Source organism: Tachypleus tridentatus, chromosome 11 (genome assembly GCF_004210375.1).
Source record: "Tachypleus tridentatus isolate NWPU-2018 chromosome 11, ASM421037v1, whole genome shotgun sequence".
Classification (NCBI taxonomy): domain Eukaryota; kingdom Metazoa; phylum Arthropoda; class Merostomata; order Xiphosura; family Limulidae; genus Tachypleus; species Tachypleus tridentatus.
The window spans coordinates 66196109-66217196 of NC_134835.1; the positions used below are offsets into that span (position 1 = coordinate 66196109).

Genomic DNA, 21088 nt, shown 5'->3' on the forward strand with positions numbered 1-21088 from the left:
TGAAACTTACATTTCTCTGTGTACTTTAGTGCATGATACACTATGTCTACTCTAATGTAACATGTACTATATGTACTTTAGTGTACAATACACTATGTATATTTTAGTGTACTTCATATTACGTATACTTTAGTGTACTATGTACTACGTGCACTTTAGTGTACTATATACTATGTGTACTTTAGTGTACTATATACTATGTGTACTTTAGTGTACTATGTACTTGTGTATTATGTGTACTATGTACTTTAGTGTACTGTGTACTATGTCCTATGTATACTTTAGTGCATTTTGTACTATGTATTATGTGTACTTTAGTGTATTATGTACTATGTGTACTTTAGCGTATTGTGTACTTTTGTGTAGTATGTACTATGTGTACTCTAGTGTATTTTGTACTATGTATTATGTGCACTTTAGTGTATTATGTACTGTGTGTACTTTAGCGTATTATGTGTACTTTAGTGTATTATGTACCATGTGTACTTTAGTGTACTGTGTATTATGTTTACTTTAATGTATTATGTACTATGTGTACTTTAGTGTACTGTGTATTATGTTTACTTTAATGTATTATGTACTATGTGTACTTTAATGTACTGTGTATTATGTTTACTTTAATGTATCATGTACTATGTGTACTTTAGTTATTTGTAGAGAAATGAGTGTTATAACTGCTCTTACTCAACAACTAGATAACCACCGGACATTAAACCAATCAGTTTTATAGCACCTATAGGTACGGTTTATATGGTAAGGTTTCATAGGTATAAGTTAGCTGCTCCCTACACCAGTAGTTTTGTAGTTAGCTCATGCGTGATGCAAAGTGAATCTCTATCATAATAACAACTACGTTGAAATGCAAAAAGCTCGATATTTGTATGTCTAACGTATATGTTTAATAAAAATGAAAGAACATAATATACATATGCTCCTATTTCTCATTACCTCTCTCTCTCTCTATATATATATATATATATGTCTTCATGTGTACCGTAATTCTGATGTATTCTCATTACAACGCATGTCATCAGGATCACTGAAGTAATATTCAGCTAATGTGTTTACTTCTTTCATAACGCTGATAATAATTCGTAACTCTTACAAATTACATGTTCGAATTAAACTATACTAACGATATCTTCATGAATAATTGGGTCATGCTAAAATAATGATTAGTTACAGTTAGCTATTTGAAAATTGAAATTAAAGTGAGCTGTCCAGACGAAGCCTGGCTTACATATTTAAATTACTGGTAATATATTCTACAGCTGGTACAGAGAATGTGGCTGTTATAGATTACAAATACTATATCGACATTCACAATATTTATTTTAGTGATTTACTGATAAGAATGTTGTTTCATGAAGGAAAATAACATATACGCCCATCTAGTAACTCAATTCGTTCTTTACTACATGTTTCTAGTGTGAAGATAGGTGTTAGACTCATTTTATAAGGTAAGAAGCACAAAAAATATCTATCAGCTCACATCACTAACTACTTTAAGATTTGAGCCGGAAGATAGGGGTGATGACACATAAGTACCATCCACCATCTCAGTAGAAACTGATAGTAGACAATAATTAGAACTGATACATAGTTTTTATAAACCATCTTCCCATTCAAATTCTTTGAGAAACAGAGATATCCAATATGCTATTTTGCCTCATACAAATCTGTGTAACACCCATCAGCCCTGCAAAATCCTATAGAAAAAAGCATCCTTAGTCATTAGATAGTGTATGTACGTTCTTTTATATAAAATGTATCTGATTTGCGTTAATAAAACCGTTACAGAAATGTATTCTGAATGTCAAAAAGGTATCAGTTATCTATTATACGTAATTTCCTTACTACAACATGTATAACATATTGAAGCAGGCATGAATCTACAGCTTAGAGCTCAGAAGTTATCAACAGAGTACGAACTTACCTTACCAAGAACAATTCAGATTATTAAGTAACTGACATAAAATTTGCCTATGCTAAACTATTCGTTTATTTTTAAATTTTGCTCAAAGCTACACAAGAGTTATCTGCGTTAGCCGTCCATAATTTAGCAGTGTAAGACCAGAGGGAAGTGAGCTAGTCATCACCACCTCCCGCCAACTCTTGGGCTACTTTTTTACCAACGAATAGTGGCATAACCTTCACGTTATAATGCACCCACGGCTGAAAGGGCGAGGATGTTTGGGTGGGACGGGGATTCAAGCTCTCGACCCTTAGATTACGAGTTGTGGGCCCTAATCATCTGGCTATGCGTGCCATCTTAAACTAATATTATATAACGTACAGTGCATACTTAAATGCATACACTAATATTAAACTTATATTTCAATATTATATATGCATAAAAATGAATTAAATTTAACTGAAAATTCTTTTCTTCTGTTAACTTCAGATTTCAATGTACTTCTAGCGTTTAAGTTAAACACAACCAAAATCTGTGTGAATAACATATTTTTTTCATAGTTATCCAAATTCCAGTTTTTATGGAGTATCTCAGTCTTAATTCCCCAAATACACACAGAAGCTGCACGATTCGAACTTTTAAATTAGTGAAGGTAAAAAAATGTATTAATAATAAATTGTATTTTTACCAAAATGGAAATCATCAATGTAGTCACAATAGTGCTTAGTGCACAGGGATGAACCGAGAAAATAAAATGGCTGTCGTATTCAATCTATTATTCTATGATGCTTTAAAAATAACTGCTAAAGTTGAGTTATAGTCTTATTGGAGCATGTAATTTCCATTGTTGTCAGGCTCAGAGTACAATTGAAAAATGTTTCTGAAGCAAAAAACTGGACTTCAGTTGAAGAGACAAAGTGTTCATTTTTCTGTTCCTTTCCCCACGTTAGCCAAATAAATGTTTAAAGTTTTAGCAATAGTAGTGTTTAGTATAAGCTAAAAAATCATAATTATAGTGAAAACGATGTTATCATTACCTCTTGGAGTTAACCCTCATACAGAATTTTTCTGTTCATTTAAAATTCTTGAATACAGGGTGAAAAGGGAATGACTAGCCAACAACAGGTGAACATTAGATGAGTGTAACATGTAGAATACTCAATGCTTTGTACACTGTACAATCGGTGTCTTTATGGATCCAACACTTATGTATGAAGATGGAGTATGAAACGACAACAGCATACCTAAGAATAATTTTTATTACACATGTTCATAGAATACACTAACTTTCAGTCAGTGTAAAATATGATAAAACTAATAACAATGATAATAACAAATTTAGTTAACGTAAAATGACGTAGAAATGACAGTGCCAAAAATAATACAAACATGAATGTAGAGATGATAGAGCTATACGTTTTTCATATGTTCTTTCCTTACTGTAGGTTCCTCGATAGTAAGTCCAAATAAGTCAAGATTATGACCATTGAAGATTAATAATCTATTGTAGCCAATTGTACAGTATAATATCTGTATCTGAGGTTATTCTACATGTGTAATAAAGAACCCAACAAAATTGATATGATATTAATATTATATATTACCATTGAATTATGAAAGTAAAACAAATGTTCACTTATCAACATACTTCAAACGGAATGGTTCAAAAAAGAGGAGGAAACAAGTAATAAAAATATTGAAAGCCTAAGTATGATATAATGAAGACAATACCAGAGAAGTACAAAAACAAGTTAGAGATGATTACACAAAACCATACAAAATTCACTACATAACTAGTGAATCTTTTCAAAAATAACTTTTATGTACAATTAAATGTGGAATTTCTGTCATGAACTCAGGATTGACTCAGTACTTACTGGCTTCTTATGTAGGAATTTTTGTGTTGTTTTGCCCGCATTCCTTCTTGTTTTCTTTCTGTACTTAATTGGCATTACCATTCCTACATCTTATTTATTTTTGTTGCAAAAATTAAATAAAAAAGAAAGTTTCTTTTCACTTTTTGATTTTTGATGCTTCTGTGAATTTACTAGAGGGCAGGTTTGATTAGTTTCAAATGCGAAACTGTTTTCAGTTATTTTATGTCTTCGAACGAAGTTCATTTATGTTTTATGTTGATGGATCTCAAACTTCAACATTAAACCCAAGTTGTGTCTGTGAAACAATTTTAGCAACTGATCATCTGATAGAATCATTTACATGGGTTGTGATCACTTAGCCAAATGTGACATCTAACACCTTGCAGAAAAGTACATGAAAGTGTATACAAATTCACTCCATGTGGGTGTGTTATAAGAGTGGCAATTTAATTCTACTCTTCGGTTATACAAGAGTATTTCAAAAGTTGAAATACCCGGAGGCGTGGATATTCTTTGGTAATTATGCACAAAATGTAACAAACAGACCTTTCTAACAACACTTTAGAAATGATGTTTGCATTTTCTTGGCCTGTTTTGTAAACATTACTATATCTAAATTTTGAAACTGATATCGGTAGAACACGAAACAACCTCTAGTAATTTGGTTGACAAGACGACATCTACTATAAAATTAAAGTTTGTGAGACAGTAATAAACCTTTACAATGACTGTACATAACACTTTATTTGAACTTTTTTTTCGAGAGCTGTTAATTACTCTACATACAGACTAAAGTGATTACAAGCAAATCTCAAAACGGGATAAAACAACAAAAACTGTTGACAGTATAGATGTACACAAGTTACCAAATAACTTACTGCGTAACCTTATCCACCTATGTTGCTCTGGAATGAGAACTGCAAATGAGTTAAAGTAGATTTTGGAGAAAAAATGGTTATTACACTTAGCTACAAAGAAAGGACTGATTTGACACAGTCCGATTACACTATGTAATACAAATTTTGTTCCTGGATAGTATGTGTTATTTCTTAATAGCTTATGTTGTAAAAGTACAGAAAATGGCAATTATTCCCTTCAAACTTTGCTTTTGTGACGTGGATAATGAAATTCAGAAATTAACCTATTTTCTCTGTAAAAACGGGCAAATTTGCACATTTTCATTTACATAAGGTCTGAATAAAACAACATACGAATCAAGATTTACATGTATTTATACTAAAGTTATATAAAAATGAACAAAACTGTTTAGAAGTGAGTAATTTTTCGAGATTCGCGACTGTAATGTAAACCACTTTCACGTATCAACCCCCAATTATATACTCTAATCACGTTTTCGTTACACGCTCCTTGGTTGCGGAGTTTAAAGTCCAATATATCTTGGTGGAAGCGCTCGCCTTGCTGCTCTGAGTCTGCTCCCATGTTCTTGAATTTATCAAGATGACCATCAAGGATATGGACATTCAGGGACATCCTGCAGCCCATTTTGCCGTAGTTCTTCACCAGAGCCTCAACCAGTTCCACCTAATTTTCGACTCCTTATGAAGAGCTGTGACAAATTGTTTCATAAGACCCAATTTTATGTGCAATGGTAGGAACAACGTCTTCTGGAGGTCCACTAGTGGCTCATACTTGACATTGTGCCTCCCCACAAAGAACTCGGTCCGTTGTAGCTAGTGCTTCCTGTTGTCGTGTGCTGCGGTGTCCCTGCTGTCCCAAAGGCAAAGATAACAGGGAAACGTGGTAAAGTATCCTTGGAGACCCACCAGGAATGCCACCATTTTTGAGTCTCCGATAACCTCCCAGCCATATTCATCATACTTCAATACTTCTAGCAAGGTCTTGACGCTGTTGTATTCCTCTTTGACGTGCACCGAAAGATATTTAAATTTTAAAAGGTCTAAAATTTGTATAATATAAAATATTACTATTCAAGCAAGCAAAAATTGTTCGTCTTACCTTCTAGAGATTTTTTTTTGAAGTCCTCACAGGTTAAATGAAGTGTCCAGGGTTTGTCTTGATCCCCGACAGACATATTGAAATATACCTTGTAGGCTTCACACATTTTAGCAGATGCTGTCACAGAGTACTTTTTCCCTCTTGTCTTGATAAATTGGCCACATACATAGCAAAGTGCGTCTGGAGAATGCTTGCAGCTTCTTGATGCCATCTCTGATAAAATCAGATAGGTCTATGTGTTCACTTAGGCAGCTAGAACTAAACTGAAGTGGTAAGTGGTAAGCCCCTGCATATATATTACTATGGAAAGTTCTAGAAAATTCTAAAAGATTTTTGAAAATTCTCGTAAGTTCTACAACATTCTAGAAAGTTATTGTAAGTTCGAGAAAATTCTCTATCATCTACTCAGCACTGAATCTACCTGAAATGTCTTGGAAAATGGGTAAATTTAAAACTTTCGTTACCCACGTCACAAAAGCAAAATTTGAAGAGAAAAATATATCTTTTCCATTTACTTTAAACGTAAGCAATTGGGAAATAACACTTTCTGCCCAGAAACAAGAAAAAGTAAATATTTTGTTACATAGTGTTATCTGTTGCAATTACAGATGGATTAATCATGAAGAAAATGAAGATAAGTCAGAATGAATGAAGATGAGATCAGATATTTGTATGCATGTGACGAACAAATAAAACAGAGCTTTAATTCTTGATATAAAGTCCATTTTATAACAGTTCAGGAATGATAGCTAACAAAAACTAAAAACCAACGAAAATAATGGATGGTATTCTTAAAGTTATTGGTATGAAAACCAGCATAAAATAAAATACAGATAAATAGATGCTAAAAGAATGATTGTAATAAATAATCTGCGTTCCACAGTAATGGTTCGAGTAAGGTTACTGCTTTTGTTTTTGGTTATTGTGTCATGCATACACATATATATTGGTTATAAATATACGTATATTGGTTCCTAGGGCTTCATAAAGAGTTAATAAATATTTGCAATAAAAACTGAAACATAAGAATGATAAATTAGACAAATATAGTTTTATTATTAAGGAGTTATATATTCTAAAATTTAATTTAATATAATTATTTAATTTCCACTCTCGTTATATAAGATGTAATTATATAATTTATATAAATTTTAGAACCAGTTTGTTTGTTTGTGTGTGTGTGTTTTCTTATAGCAAAGTCACATCGGGCTATCTTCTGAATCCACCGAGGATTGTTTGTTTGTAGCTAAGCACAAATCTACACGATGGACTATCTGTGTTTTGTCCACCACAGGTATTGAAAACCGGTTTGGAACCAGTTTCAAGCCGCAAAAATAAATAATTTGAAATGTCTTTCTTGTTAAATTACTTATTAAACCAATTTTTTAAAAAGTATAAAGTTTTCATAATAAAGGGTTTACTTTAAACATTATTATTAATTAGCTATACTATAGTCTAAAACATTTACCATCAAAAACTTTCCACGAGAAGAGAAAACAGAAATTTCGCCCTCCAGTAGTACAGTAGCCTGTGGAATGACGCCACTAAAAGCCGAGTTTCGATACCCCTGGTGGGCAAAGCACAAACAGTCTAACGTGTAGTTTTGTGCTTAATTCCAAACAAACAAAACACTGAAATATTGTTGCCCGTGTATTTAGAAGTTTGCTAAAATAAACTATTGTACTTTATTATCGTCGCCATGAAAATTTTCTAGCGTCAACCAACCTGACATGGTAAGACGCCAATGATCATATCAACATAGGTATCAACCTATGGCCTGGCATGGCCAAGCGTGTTAAGGCGTGCGACTCGTAATCTGAGGGTCGCGGGTTCGCATCCCCGTCGCGCCAAACATGCTCGCCCTTTCAGCCGTGGGGGCGTTATAATGTAACGGTCAATCCCACTATTCGTTGGTGAAAGAGTAGCCCAAGAGTTGGCGGTGGGTGGTGATGACTAGCTGTCTTCCCTCTAGTCTTACATTGGTAAATTAGGGACGGCTAGCACAGATAGCCCTCGAGTAGCTTTGTGCGAAATTCAAAACAAACAAACAAACAAACAAGGTATCAACTTAAGGTTAACTTCACCTTTTGCAATGAAACAAGTAAATGACCTCTGGTGTTAGGGATCGCAGTCTTCAGTCCGATAGCGGAAACTTTTTCTATATTGTCGATTCTATATTGTGAGTTATAGTAATGACACGAATTTCAACTAATATAAGAAAGCAATGTAGAAATGTGTTCTATCTTGTATCTAACATACATGTACTAATTTATATCTACAAATAGAATACATTCGACGTATTACGTGATATAAGTGTACTCAGTTCTATATTTATGCATTACAAATGAACTTGTTTTATCGTTTGGTAGAAAAACGGTGGATTTTAACAGTTATTTAATGTTAATGTATTGTAATTACCATGCATTTTATGACACATTGTTTGTTTTTAAAATCAATGTATTCAAATACACCGGAGTTTATTTACATAACATATATAGGAATATTTGCATTTATCTCGCTAATGAATGGTAACATTTTGCATTTTAGGAAACATACTTCAATACATAGTATTAATAATTCATTATATTTCTAACTAACACATCTAAAGCAACCAACTAGAATTATCCGATTTAAACCAATACATTATCTAACAAAGTATGTATTATATTTATTTCAAGTATAAACATAGAGAATTCTACATTAATATTGCCTTCTGGTAAGTTTACGGACTTGTATCTCCGATATTTAGGATTCGATGCCACCTAGTATCAAAATGCAAATAGCCTACAGTGTAGATTAGTGCTAAAAGCTGTTGTTGTTGTTTTGAATTAAGCACAAAGCTACTCAATGGACTATCTGTACTCTGCCCACCACGGGTATCGAAACCCGGTTTTTAACGTTGTAAGTCCGCAGACATACCACTGAGTCACTAGGGGGCGGTGCTAAAAGCAATGGCTGTATTGATATATATATTTTTAAATAGAACTTATATAAAACTTCCAACAAATTTCATTCACAGAGTGATTAACAATAATCCCATTTCGATTCTAAAGTAGATAGAGTTTATTGAATTTCTGTCACACGAGCAGAGGATCTACTAAATTTCAAATCCACTAGATGTCAAGTAAAATCCAGTCCGTTTAACACACCAGCTGATAGCATAAATCATGTCTGTCGTTCTTCCTAACAAGGTTTAGTACATTAACACCTACTTCATAGCATACATTAATTTTGTGTAGTTCAGCGGCAAGATTGAGATGTTATAACGCTAAAGTTCGGGTTCGATCCCTGCGGTTATCCAATCACAGGCAGCACATTGATTTTAAAAACAAACAATGTGTCATAAAATGCATGGTAATTACATAACATTAATATTAAATAACTGTTAAAATCCACCGTTTTTCTACCAAACGATAAAACAAGTTCATTTGTAATGCATAAATATAGAACTGAGTACACTTATATCACGTAATATGTCGAATGTATTCTATTTATAGATATAAACTAGTGCATGTATGTTAGATACAAGATAGAACACATTTCTACATTGCTTTCTTATGTTACTTGAAATTCGTACCATTACCATAACTCGCAATATAGAATCGACTAAATTACTATTATACGACTGATAACAACTTAAAAGAATGTATTATGTTTCTATCACATAATAAAATTCAATACTGAAATCTCAACCACGATAAAATATATAATTGATATACTTTTAGGCCAAACATGGGTATATGTATGCTAGATACTGGATGGGGAATATATATTTTGTAATTAGATTATTAGACGGTTATTACGGAAGAATAACTTCTTAAGTAAAAAATGTTAAAGGTGCAGAAACGTTTTACCAGGTTGACCTGACAACATGCATTTTACGTAATGGCATACATTTCATCTAATGATGTCAAGTTAACCCGATAATATGCACTTTACGTGACAGCATACATTTCATCTAATGACATCAGGTTAACCTGGTAAGTACATTTCATCTTATGATGTCATGTTAACTTGGGAAAATACGTCTCATCTCATGACATTAGGTCAACTTGGAATCAAACAGATCATCTTGTGATACCAAGTTAACGTGGTGAAATGTTATGTAGTTTACCAAAACGTTTTACTTTGACGCTATTCGTAAATAACAGTTCTGTAGTCTGTTACATGGCAAGGTTATCATTTAAATGAATATTTAAAAAGCTAACAGTTTGTTCTTGAGTTCAGTTTTGTTCAGAGCGGGAAGTTTGAAGAAGGATATATGTACAGAACAAGTATGTTTTATACAACGGTGTTTTTGTAAAGTTCAAGTAAAGATTTAGAAAAAAAAACTAAGATTATGTTTAACAATAGGTTTCAGTTTTTTCCTGTGCATAAATAACAGAGAATATAAGCTTATACTTGAACAAAATAGTTTAAACTACATTATAATCATACTACGAATATCAAATTTGTTTTATACTGGGCAACCTTGTTTCAAGTTCTTGATGATGAGAAACCCACTTGAAATAAAAATGTATCTCAGAACAGCTGGTAAGGGTATTAAAACTTTTATTAATAAGGAGAAAACAACATTTTGACGTTACTGAGTCATCTTCAGGTTAAGATAGAGAAGGTTTGCAACTGAACGTTGCCAGGCACATGTCTTAGGAACAAGAGTATAAACGGGTAGGGGATTGTAGGGGGCGATGCAGTGGGATGTTAGGATATTAATTAGTATAGGCATAAAGGTGTTCTTCCATATTTGTTTAAAAAAAACTAAAAAAATAACTTCACAAGAAAAGACATTAACTCTATAAACAACTTAAGACGAGACAACAACATCAAATTTCTAAAAGCAGATAAAGGCAATGCTATAGTAATGATGAATACAAATGAATACATTCAAACAATGAACAACATCGTATCAGATACAAACAAATTTAAACTAATAAACACAAATCCAACAAAAACACATGAACACCAATTAAACAAAATACTACTATAAATAAAAAAAAAACAACAACACAATTTTAGAAAACCTCTACGATAGACCGACTCACGCACACCATACTATATAGCACCCCCAAACCTCACAAACCCGATTGTCCACTACGACCCATAATGTCGACCTATGAATCATTTAACTACAACCTCGGCTCCTTTTACAGATTCTCTTTCAATTTTAAATTTATTCTTAATCAATTAAACCATTAAACCTTAGTAGCCATTTTTTATGTAATCTCCCTCTTCATAGAAGTCCCAACCACTGGAGCTTGCAAAATAGCTTTAGAACTTTGTATCCAAGACCCCGACCCATTGATATACATCCACAGCAACCAATTAGCAGCCCTGATAGAATTCGCTACCACCAAAACTAATTTTATGTTCAATAAACAAAACTACCTACAAATAAATGGCTTAAGTATGGGGAATCCCGTGTCACCACTTCTAGCCAACATTTTTATGACACAGATTGAATCTCAAGCAATCAGTTCAGCCTTATACCCACCACTATAGTGGTACAGGTGTATTGATGATACAATTGCTGGATTCACATCTACAGAACACACACCTAGTTTTCTTCACCCACGTTAACTCGACACACCCCAACATTAAGTTCACCTGTGAACAAGAAAAAACTAACCAAATAGCATTTCTTAACCTTAAAATAACTAGAGCCAATACATAATTCAAAACAGAAATCCACACAAAAATCATCCACACTGGATTATACATATCCTGGGACTCAGCATATGAAACAAAACAAACACTCAACATGTTAAGAAATCAAATAAACACAACTATAAAACTATGATCACCCGATAAAATTAACGGTGAAATCAACATCAACAAATTTCCTTCAAAAACCGTGGAAAAAATGATACGCATACACTTAGAACAACAACAAACAAACAACAATAAATCCCAAGATACAACAAACTACAGAACCTTACACTGGTGCATACCATATGTTCCCGACATCAGCAAAAAAAACCAAAACACAAAATTCAAGTAAACACCAAATTTATTCAAAAACCAGGTACAAAACTAAAGTCCATACTATGTAAAAATTATAATGACAAACACAACACCAATACAATTTATAAAATACAATCAACAACTGCCACGACTTCTATATTGTAGAAACAAGCAGATAAATGGAAACTAGATTCAAAGAACAACAACAAAAAAGAAACACATTCAGACGTTTTTGAACTCTGCAAATAAAAGAACACAATATAATTATAGGAGACGTCCAGATACTAAGGAGGGAATCAAATATAAACAAACGTAAAATCAAACAAGCCTTACTTATACAACAACTAAAATCAAAATTAAACCAATATACAGGAACACCTTTATACCTATACTAATTAATAACCTAACATATACTGCAACGCTCCCTACAATCCCGTACTTGTTTATACTCTCGTTCCTGAGACGTGCCCGGCAACGGTCAGTTGCAAATTCTCCCTTTCTTAACCTGAAGATGACCTAATAGGGTCGAAACGTTGTTCTCTCCTTATTGATAAATGTCTGTTAATACCCATACCAGCCGTTCTGAGATAGACTGGTATGAATTCGTCCAGCCAGACTGAAAACTTATTTTTCAAAATATTATACAGTCGTTAAAGGTTTTAGATTTTCCAGTTGCCAATTAACTGCACCTATCAATTTGTTTAATGGAAAACATGCTGCCTAAAAAAACAAAAAAACCGTTTCGTTTATAAATTTCATGTATGCAAAGTTAAGCGTGTCCAGGAGTAAACCTTTGATAATTGCTTGAAACCGTTAAATGAGTTAATTTCACTGCAATCGACAAAAAAAAATCCTAGTGATTAAGGCCACAGTGACTGATGGTTCGAGTATATATTGGCGCATTGTCTAAGTTGTTTTATTTAAATTTCACTGCAAGAAGTAACAATATGGAATAGTAAGCCTTTTAACAAAAATTATTATTTACATTCTATTTTGTTATGCAATTTGAACAAAGTTAAAAAGTTATGTATTATAGCATGGCTACCCGGCTCGACGCCGCTCACTTGTGGATGATGCCAAGTTCGAAACCCTCAAGAACAAGGAGGCCAAACAGACGTGGTTGCAGGAACAACGCAGCGTTTCACAAGACGAGGACCTTTCAGAGGAAGAGGTAAGCCTTGCCTTATTACTATAGCATTGTTAACTTCTGTGGCCACAGTTGCAAGAACACTGTGTTCAAATCTAATTATTACTGATTCTGTAAAGTTATAATAAATATTAATTCTTTATAAGAACTGCTTACTTCTCCTCCATTTTGTTGTTACATCACTCTTTATTTAAGAGTTAACACATTCGCATGCACAGTAGAGTATGAATGTGTGTGTTAACTTTGGGGTAAAATACCAGACGAAAAATATAACTGAGCATATAGTACATGTAGTAGTGCTGCGTGAATGTTAATAATAACAGAAACGCCAATGAATACTATCGGTCGTTATAGTTCAAGCTAAAACATGGCCTAGAGATGTAGACGAAAGGTTGCATCAAGGAACATAAAACATTTCTTGATTAATACACTCTCAAAGATCAGGCATGGCCAAATGGTTAAGGCGCTCGACTTCTCCTCCGAAGGATGCTGGTTTGAATCTTTTCACCCGTGACGGCATTATAAGTGACGATCAATTCTGCTATTTGTTAAGAGAGTAGCTCAAGAGTTGGCGGTGCGTGGTGATGACTAATTGTTTTCCCTCTATATTACTAAATTAGGGACGTCAAGTGCAGATGGTCCTAGTGTAGCTTTGCGCAAAATTTAAAAACAAACAAACAATACGCCCTCTAAATATTCTTTATTAAACGTAAAAACTCAAAATTCAGTTTTTGTTCTTATTCTCACTCCAAAAATCACATAATTTGTTTGGTTATAATCATTTTTATAAATATATGAAATCCAAACGTATAATAAATATAAGTTTATCAGTAACAAAAATCACTGATGAAGCGTTACGACATTTTTTTTATCCTAATCTATATTTTACTTAACTTCGAATATGTATGAACACTTATTCACAGTTTCCACTTTAAAACAGAGCATAGAGTAGAAGCTAAATCACTGGCAAAGTTAAATAGTATACATTTTTATTAAATGTGTGGCGCCTTGCAGATACGTAAGTGTGTGCCAAGTGAATTAACTTTTTTACATTATTTTCTTTCAGGTATTTTTAGTGACTGAGTGTCCTGATGAAGAAGCCAATGTACCTAAACCGACCAATATTGTTTTGACACTCAAGACTGGAATCTCCGTTCTTCCACGAATTCTGAAAATCATAGAGGTTAGTCAAAACAAAATTGAAGCGCAAAATGCTTTACTCCTACGAAGGAGAGGTTTTCTTCAGTTATATAAAAATAAAATACTCCTGAAATCCTTTAAAATTTTACAGAGGGAACTAACTGGGATGCTTCCTCACATCTGCATAACATCAACTGTGTAGAGAATCAAATTTGGTACACTACAGTGTGTCGAAATATTAAAACACGAAAACACCTAAAATCGTTTTTTAAGAAAAGAGGAAGTTGGCCAACGTTTTAGCCAACGACCATCTGGTGTCAAATCGTAAAAAAACACAATATGTCTTTAAGCATGAAAAAAACTTGCTTAAAGAGAGAGATATTTTCTATTATTTTTATCTAAAATTTGTTTTAAACTCTCCATAAAAAGATAATATTGACGTTCGTTTAAAGCAGAATGCTATGGTGAAACTAAAACCTTGCAACGTTTTCAAATAAGTACAAAACCATTGCCCTGTATCAAAGATGACTAGAACTCGATGATTGATCACCAAATTACCTATTTTTAAAAATACCGTTAACTATTGGTCGGTACGTTTATTGCACCATATTGTTTTTGTTGTTGTTGTTGCTTTCTTTTATAATTTCGCGCAAAGCTACAAATAGGGCTGTCTACGCACTCTGAAGCGATAGTCTAGAGCGAAGACAGCTAGATCACATTACTCACCAACAACGCTTGGAATATTGTTGTTTAACTAAATAGTAGGATTCGAGTGTCACTATTATAAATCACACCCACCGTTTCATCGAGTGGAAGCGTTTCTTTCGTTACCTGGCCGTAGATTACGAACTCCTGGGATCACAACACGGACATATTATTTACTTGGTTACTCCAAGTCCATCGTATTGAGTAATTTAATTTTTTAATGTTACGATCAATCCCACTATTCGTTGATAAAAGAGTATCCCAAGAGTTGATCGTAGGTGGTGATGATTAGTTGCTTTCCCTCTAGTCTTACGCTGCTAAATTAGGAATAATTAGCACATATAGCTCCCGTGCACTTTTGCGCGAAATTCCCAAAACAAACAAACCTACATGTCGTGGACTATTGGTAACGAAAACTTCCATCAAATTGAACAGTGTGAAAACAACGGTAACTAAAATAATAGAATATTAGGATAAGGAGATTAGTAGACAGTCAATTAACTTGAAATTAATCAAACAGCCTATCCTACTTATTTCAAAGTTACAGTAGAGAAGTTACACAAAACTAGCGTGTATTGTGTAGTGGCAAGAAACAAGCCTTTACTGAAAAAAAAAAGCCATCTTAAATCTCGTGTAGTGTACGAGATAAAACATGTAAATGGCAGTGAAGACGTTTGGAAGAAGATGAGATAAAAACTGATATTCTTGGTATAAATTCAAAGCGTTACGTTTGGCTCAATCTCAACACAGCAAATCTTCCGCTCAACACCATCTCACATGTCAAAAATGATGGTGGGATCACCATGTTATGAGAATGTTTCACCAGGGGCTGGAAAACACGTCAAGAACGAGAGCAAAATGAATGGTGTAAAGTACAGGAAAACCTGCCCGAGTCAACCAATAATCTGAAACTGAGTCGAAAATTCACGTTTCAAAACAATGACCTGAAGCACAAGTCAAAGCCATCACAGGAGTGGTTTCAAAAAATAAGTTGATTGTCTTGGTGTGGCCCAGTCAAGGTTCTAACTTGACTTCAACAGAAAATTTATGGCAAGACTTGAAGACTGCAGTCCATCAGCGATCCATAACGAAATGGTCAAAATCGGAGGAATTTTGCTAGGAATGATTGACAAAAAATTTACCATCTCATTGTGCAAAGGCGTTAGAGACCTATCCAAAAAGACTCACAACAGCAATTGCTACCAAAGGTGTTTCCACCAAGTACTGAGTTAGGAAACTGAATACTTATGTAATCAGCAAATCCAGCAAATTTCAACTTATATATTTCCTTTGGAGATTTTGCTGACATTCAACCTTCTTCGCACATAACAATGTTATGTTTGATCATTAGAGCTTTAAATAAAAACAAGTTTATTAAAAAGTTGTATATATTATTTGCATTTCATCAAACTATGACAGTATTGGTAGGGGTGAATACTTTTGCAAAGTACTGTATATATACTACAACTTAGACAATCTTGCCAAACTACTTAATTACTATGTTATAAAATGGAACTTCTACCCAAAATAGCAAATTCTTTCACCTCAGATTACGCTGCCCTCCCGGTAGTACAGCGGTATGTCTACGGATTTACAGGGATTCGATTCCCTTCGGTGGGCTCAGCAGATAGCCCGATGTGGCTTTGCTATAAGAAAACACATGCTATAAGTAAAAACAAACAGATTAAACTAATTCGTCCTTATACTGCGAAACAATTTTTCTCACAAACCTACTATGACTTGACATAGGCTAATAGTTATTGCACTCAAGTCGCAATCTGCATGTCGGATATTCGAGCCCCCTCCTTCACTGAGCATGCTTACGTTCTCAGCAGTGAGGGTGCTATAATGTGACGCTCAATCCCTATATTTATTGGCAAATGAGAAGCCCAAGAGTTGGTGATGGGTGGCGTTGACTAGCTGCATTCCTTCTAGTCGATGACTGCTATATTAGGGAAGGCTAGCGTAGATAGCACTTGAGTAGCTTTGTGCGAAATTTAAAACAAACAAATCTGCCACCTGTAATCTGGTTTCTTTTTTTCTAGTTTGCCATTATACACCTTCTAAGATATACGGCATCCATATAAATAGTTAAATTTCTTTATTGTAACAGACTAAATATATTTCTCGACAGTAATATGAACTTTCAACACAAATTAAAACATCCCTTAACTGTGTAGAATAGTTAACAAACCAAACTACAAGATTGCCGAATAACAAAGCTATCAGTTTGTACAACCTACTGGATTTTTGTACTTTAAAAATAAACTTTTTTTTCCAATTTATTGTATTCTTAAGTAGGCAAATAGATCTTAAGTAGTTATATTGCAACAAAACGAACCTGATCAAACGTTTAGACCTGTGTAGCTGAATGTAGATTTTCTACCATACACAATAAAATACAGTATGATAAAGGTTCCTGGACTAAAATTTGAACAAATTAACTCACTAAACTGCTACTTAGATAGTGTAACCAAAATACAACTTACCTGTACATTACAAATTATCGAACGTGTAATATAGTGTACTTACTCATCTACAAAACTACAAAATAAACCTAACATTGAAACTACTAGAACCTGAACCTCATATAGTTCTGCCATAACCGCCACATTCTTATACTGTAAGGTCTCCCCTGAGCATTTGAACAGTACATGGAAAACAGAATGACTTATGTACTGTGTCAAGTGGTTTGGACTACATAAATGCAGAAACGTAGGCACATAGTTAGCTTGTAGTACAGCGAGTAAAAACAAAGGTCGCTTCAACTCTCAAAAGGCATGAAGTGGAAGCCCATGTAGTAGTAATGTTTTTATTACATCTACTTTTATTTAGATATATCTGTCATTATATTTTATCATCTATGGTAATCCAAAGGGAAATGTCTATCCCAAGAAACAGATATGACTGTCAACTAGAGACGGCGAATAGAAGACGATTGGATAGATTTGTAAGGTGTAACAAACGTCAGTCTGTGTCGTAGCTGACATATTCCTCTCAGGCTAGTCAGGATTTTACTATTTCTATTCTTACTGTGCTCAAAACGTTATTAAAATGGTCATATAGCAGCCGATAATCAATTCGAAAACCACTTATCTCAGACACAAACAAAAACAAAGTTTCCAGTGGTGTTTTGAATGAAAACTGCGGGTAATAAATCGTTGGATAAGTATAATGAAGTCTGAAGAGTTACTTTTCACCCCGTTAGGCGCGATGGGGTATTTGTGTGTCCTGTGATTTTTTTTTTTGAAAAATTCCTGTAACCCGTTATATTACTTTGTTATTTTCCGTTCAAGATTATTATAATTATTAATGCTTTTGGGACGCAATTTGGCCTTATGGTAGAACTCTGGCTTTCGAAGCTGCTGTGTCTGGTTTTAATCCTTTCTGTAATAAAAAAATACAGGAGGCGTCGGTAGATAGCCTTAGTAGATTTATCCTAAAAAACAATTACAGTCCCATGATTCATGGTAGACAAGTAGTTACTGTACAGTTGTGGAATATTGTATTTCGGTGTGAATGTGAACCTATTTTTCTGGCTTTGATTTTCATATTTTTTAGTATTATTATTTAAATTCATGCCCCTTTTAGCCACTCGGTGGCGTTAAACCAAGTAAAGAATAAGGATGCTTAACATATGATTCTTATGTTTTTTAAATTCTCTAGCACCTTAACCAAAAAGTCTATACGAGTTACTTCTTTTAGAATGGCCCGGCACGGCCAGGTGGTTAAGGCATTCGACTCGTAATCCGAGGGTCGCGGGTTCGAATCATCGTCACACTAAACATGCTTGCCCTTTCAGCCGTTGAACTAATTTAAGACGTCTGTGACGGTCAGTTCCACTATTCCTTGGTAAAGGTAGCCCAAGAGTTTGCTGTGGGTGGTGATGACAGGCTGCCTTCCTTCTAGTCGTACACTGCTGAATTAGGGACAGCTAGCTCAGATAGCCCTCGTGTAGCTTTGCGCAAAATTCAAAATTAATCAAAATCTCTTAGATATAACATGTATGCTCATATCTGGTACCAACTTCAATGATCCTAAAGAAAAGAATCTAACATGTCTGTTTATGTCTGGTACTGTCAGATATAAGTTGTTTGTTGCAACACAGTGGCTACTAAAACTAAACCTTTAACTGAACTGCTACCTTATGTAAATTAAACTCTTTAAATACTTCATGCTTCTATATTTTAAATTTCCAGATGTTTTTATTGTATGTAATTACATTCTATTCGAACTGTCAGAGACAATATTATAAAGTAGCCTCTCTTTACACAAACATATGGTACCTTAAACTAAAATGTTTACTTTATACATAAAATACTTTTTTCCTTTTATTGCCAAAACGACGGGGAACTAATTCAATACATCTGTATATTGTAAAAGTGGTCCTTCTACGAAACCATAAAATCCCAAAACTACAAAATAAATCACACATTGAAACTACTAGAACCTTGTATAGATCTGCAATAACTATCATATCATTATACTGTGAAATAAACATTGTAGCCAATTTGTGACATTGACGTATTGCAAAAACAATTATTCACTCTACTGAACACCCATACTGTAAAATAAATTTCTACCACCTGAAGTAGTGGGACACTATACTATAAAATAAACCTAACCCAACTACTCTATTGCTATACAAAAATTTAGGTATTTAAACAATGACAGCTTTGATGGTTATAAGCATGACCAACTGTTTCCATACCATCATTTACGAATGTCTAGTTTTGAAAATCTTTTTAAGTATTCAAGTTATCTATCTTAATTTTTGTTGATAAAATGCATTCATGTTGAGAACACCCACTTATTTTAATTGAATTTGATTTTGAATTGCAATACTTATTGTAAGTTACTACTCTAGACAACGTGCAGACCATGCTCAACTGAAAGGGTAGACCTTAGTAACTAAAAGTTGCTCCTACATCCAGGGAGGGTAATCGACATGACGTATATCAACATAACATAATCCTCCCTTTGAATTCTTGTCAATTCTAACCCATATTTTGTGCGCTTAATATATATATATATATATTTTTTATATATGTGTGTATGATAGCAAAAAAAACATTGTTTGTAGTAAAACTTTTCATTCGTGCATCATGCCACAGTGGACATAATCACTAGAAATACGTTAGAATCGCCATTATATTTAATCCAAAATTCTAGAATATTGTACTGTCAAACTAATTTAATATTCAAACAACTAGCTCCACGTGGTTAAAATTAAAACTTTTACTTGAACTACTGTATCCATATATGATGATGTATACCATATAACATTATCACTGTACTGGAAAATAAACCTTTTAAGAACGTTACTAGCTACTTTTATTGTAAGATTTTCATGGTATATATTATATTTCTTTTATACATAAACTGCAGATTTCAATAAGGCAAGATTAACTATTCAATTATATCAGGATCCGGAATCATCAGGTATTATATCCGCATGAATTTAAAGAAATATTAGAACTGAGATTAGATTTTCCATCTAATTTTCAAAGTTTCTTTTTATTTAAAACTTGACCCAAGTATGTTCGCAAATCAGGATGACCACTTAGGTTCCTGAATTACATAAGCTTAGCGCCAGACATACCATTCTAGCAGTGCTTTAAAACAACTGATATTTTTAAGAGGTAATACGCATGCAATAATGTCGCGTTAGGGTATCTTAACGTTTTTTTTACTAAATGAATGTATGTTCATTACAATTTAGAGTAGCCATGGAAATGTGTTTCACCTGGAGACGAGGCGAGCGTCTAACAGCATCTCCACCCTTGATGTTCTGGTGCGACTGGATATTTCTAGAAATGGTCTACTTCATGTGATGAGGTCATTTCGTCAGGGTAACTTGGCCGACGTTACAATTCTACGGGAGAAGGCTGTCAGTATCAAAGGTAAGGATTGTTTGAAATTATCGGTTTTAATCCGAAGCTTGAGGCCTCTGCTCCCCGATATGAATACATACATTCGTGTAATGATTTTAATGAGGTCATTTAGTCTGGTTTGATGATGTTATAGTTTCTCGCTAGAAAGTTGCCGATATCAAAGGTAAGTTTGTCACGGTTAGAAGCCTATTCGATTACCCAAGTCTGATTATTAATTTGTGTATAATTGGTGTTTATCCTACGCGTCGACGACTAATCTGCTTCTTTCTTCAGGAAGGTACAAAGAAAGACTAATTATATGTTAATAGTGACAGGGATTCGATCTCACGTTTTCTTGACTGAGCGTCTCGTACATTATTTACTCGACTCACGAGAATATGAATTAATTAATTATTTAAAAATTTTCGCCAGAGGTATGCAAGTTTTACTGACTTATATTCAAGGTTTACTGAGTGTATATTAGCAGTTAGTA

General features: G+C 33.8%; 1 protein-coding gene across 1 annotated transcript in view; it reads left to right on the forward strand.

Moving 5' to 3' along the window:
• ple (tyrosine hydroxylase ple) overlaps window positions 1-21088 on the forward strand; it is an 82299-nt gene that overhangs the window by 36573 nt on the left and 24638 nt on the right. Inside the window, exons 2-4 of the mRNA XM_076467668.1 lie at window positions 12767-12901; window positions 13944-14060; window positions 20445-20625. Of these exons, the coding sequence (XP_076323783.1) occupies window positions 12767-12901; window positions 13944-14060; window positions 20445-20625 (433 nt within the window). The remainder of the gene's footprint in view (window positions 1-12766; window positions 12902-13943; window positions 14061-20444; window positions 20626-21088) is intronic.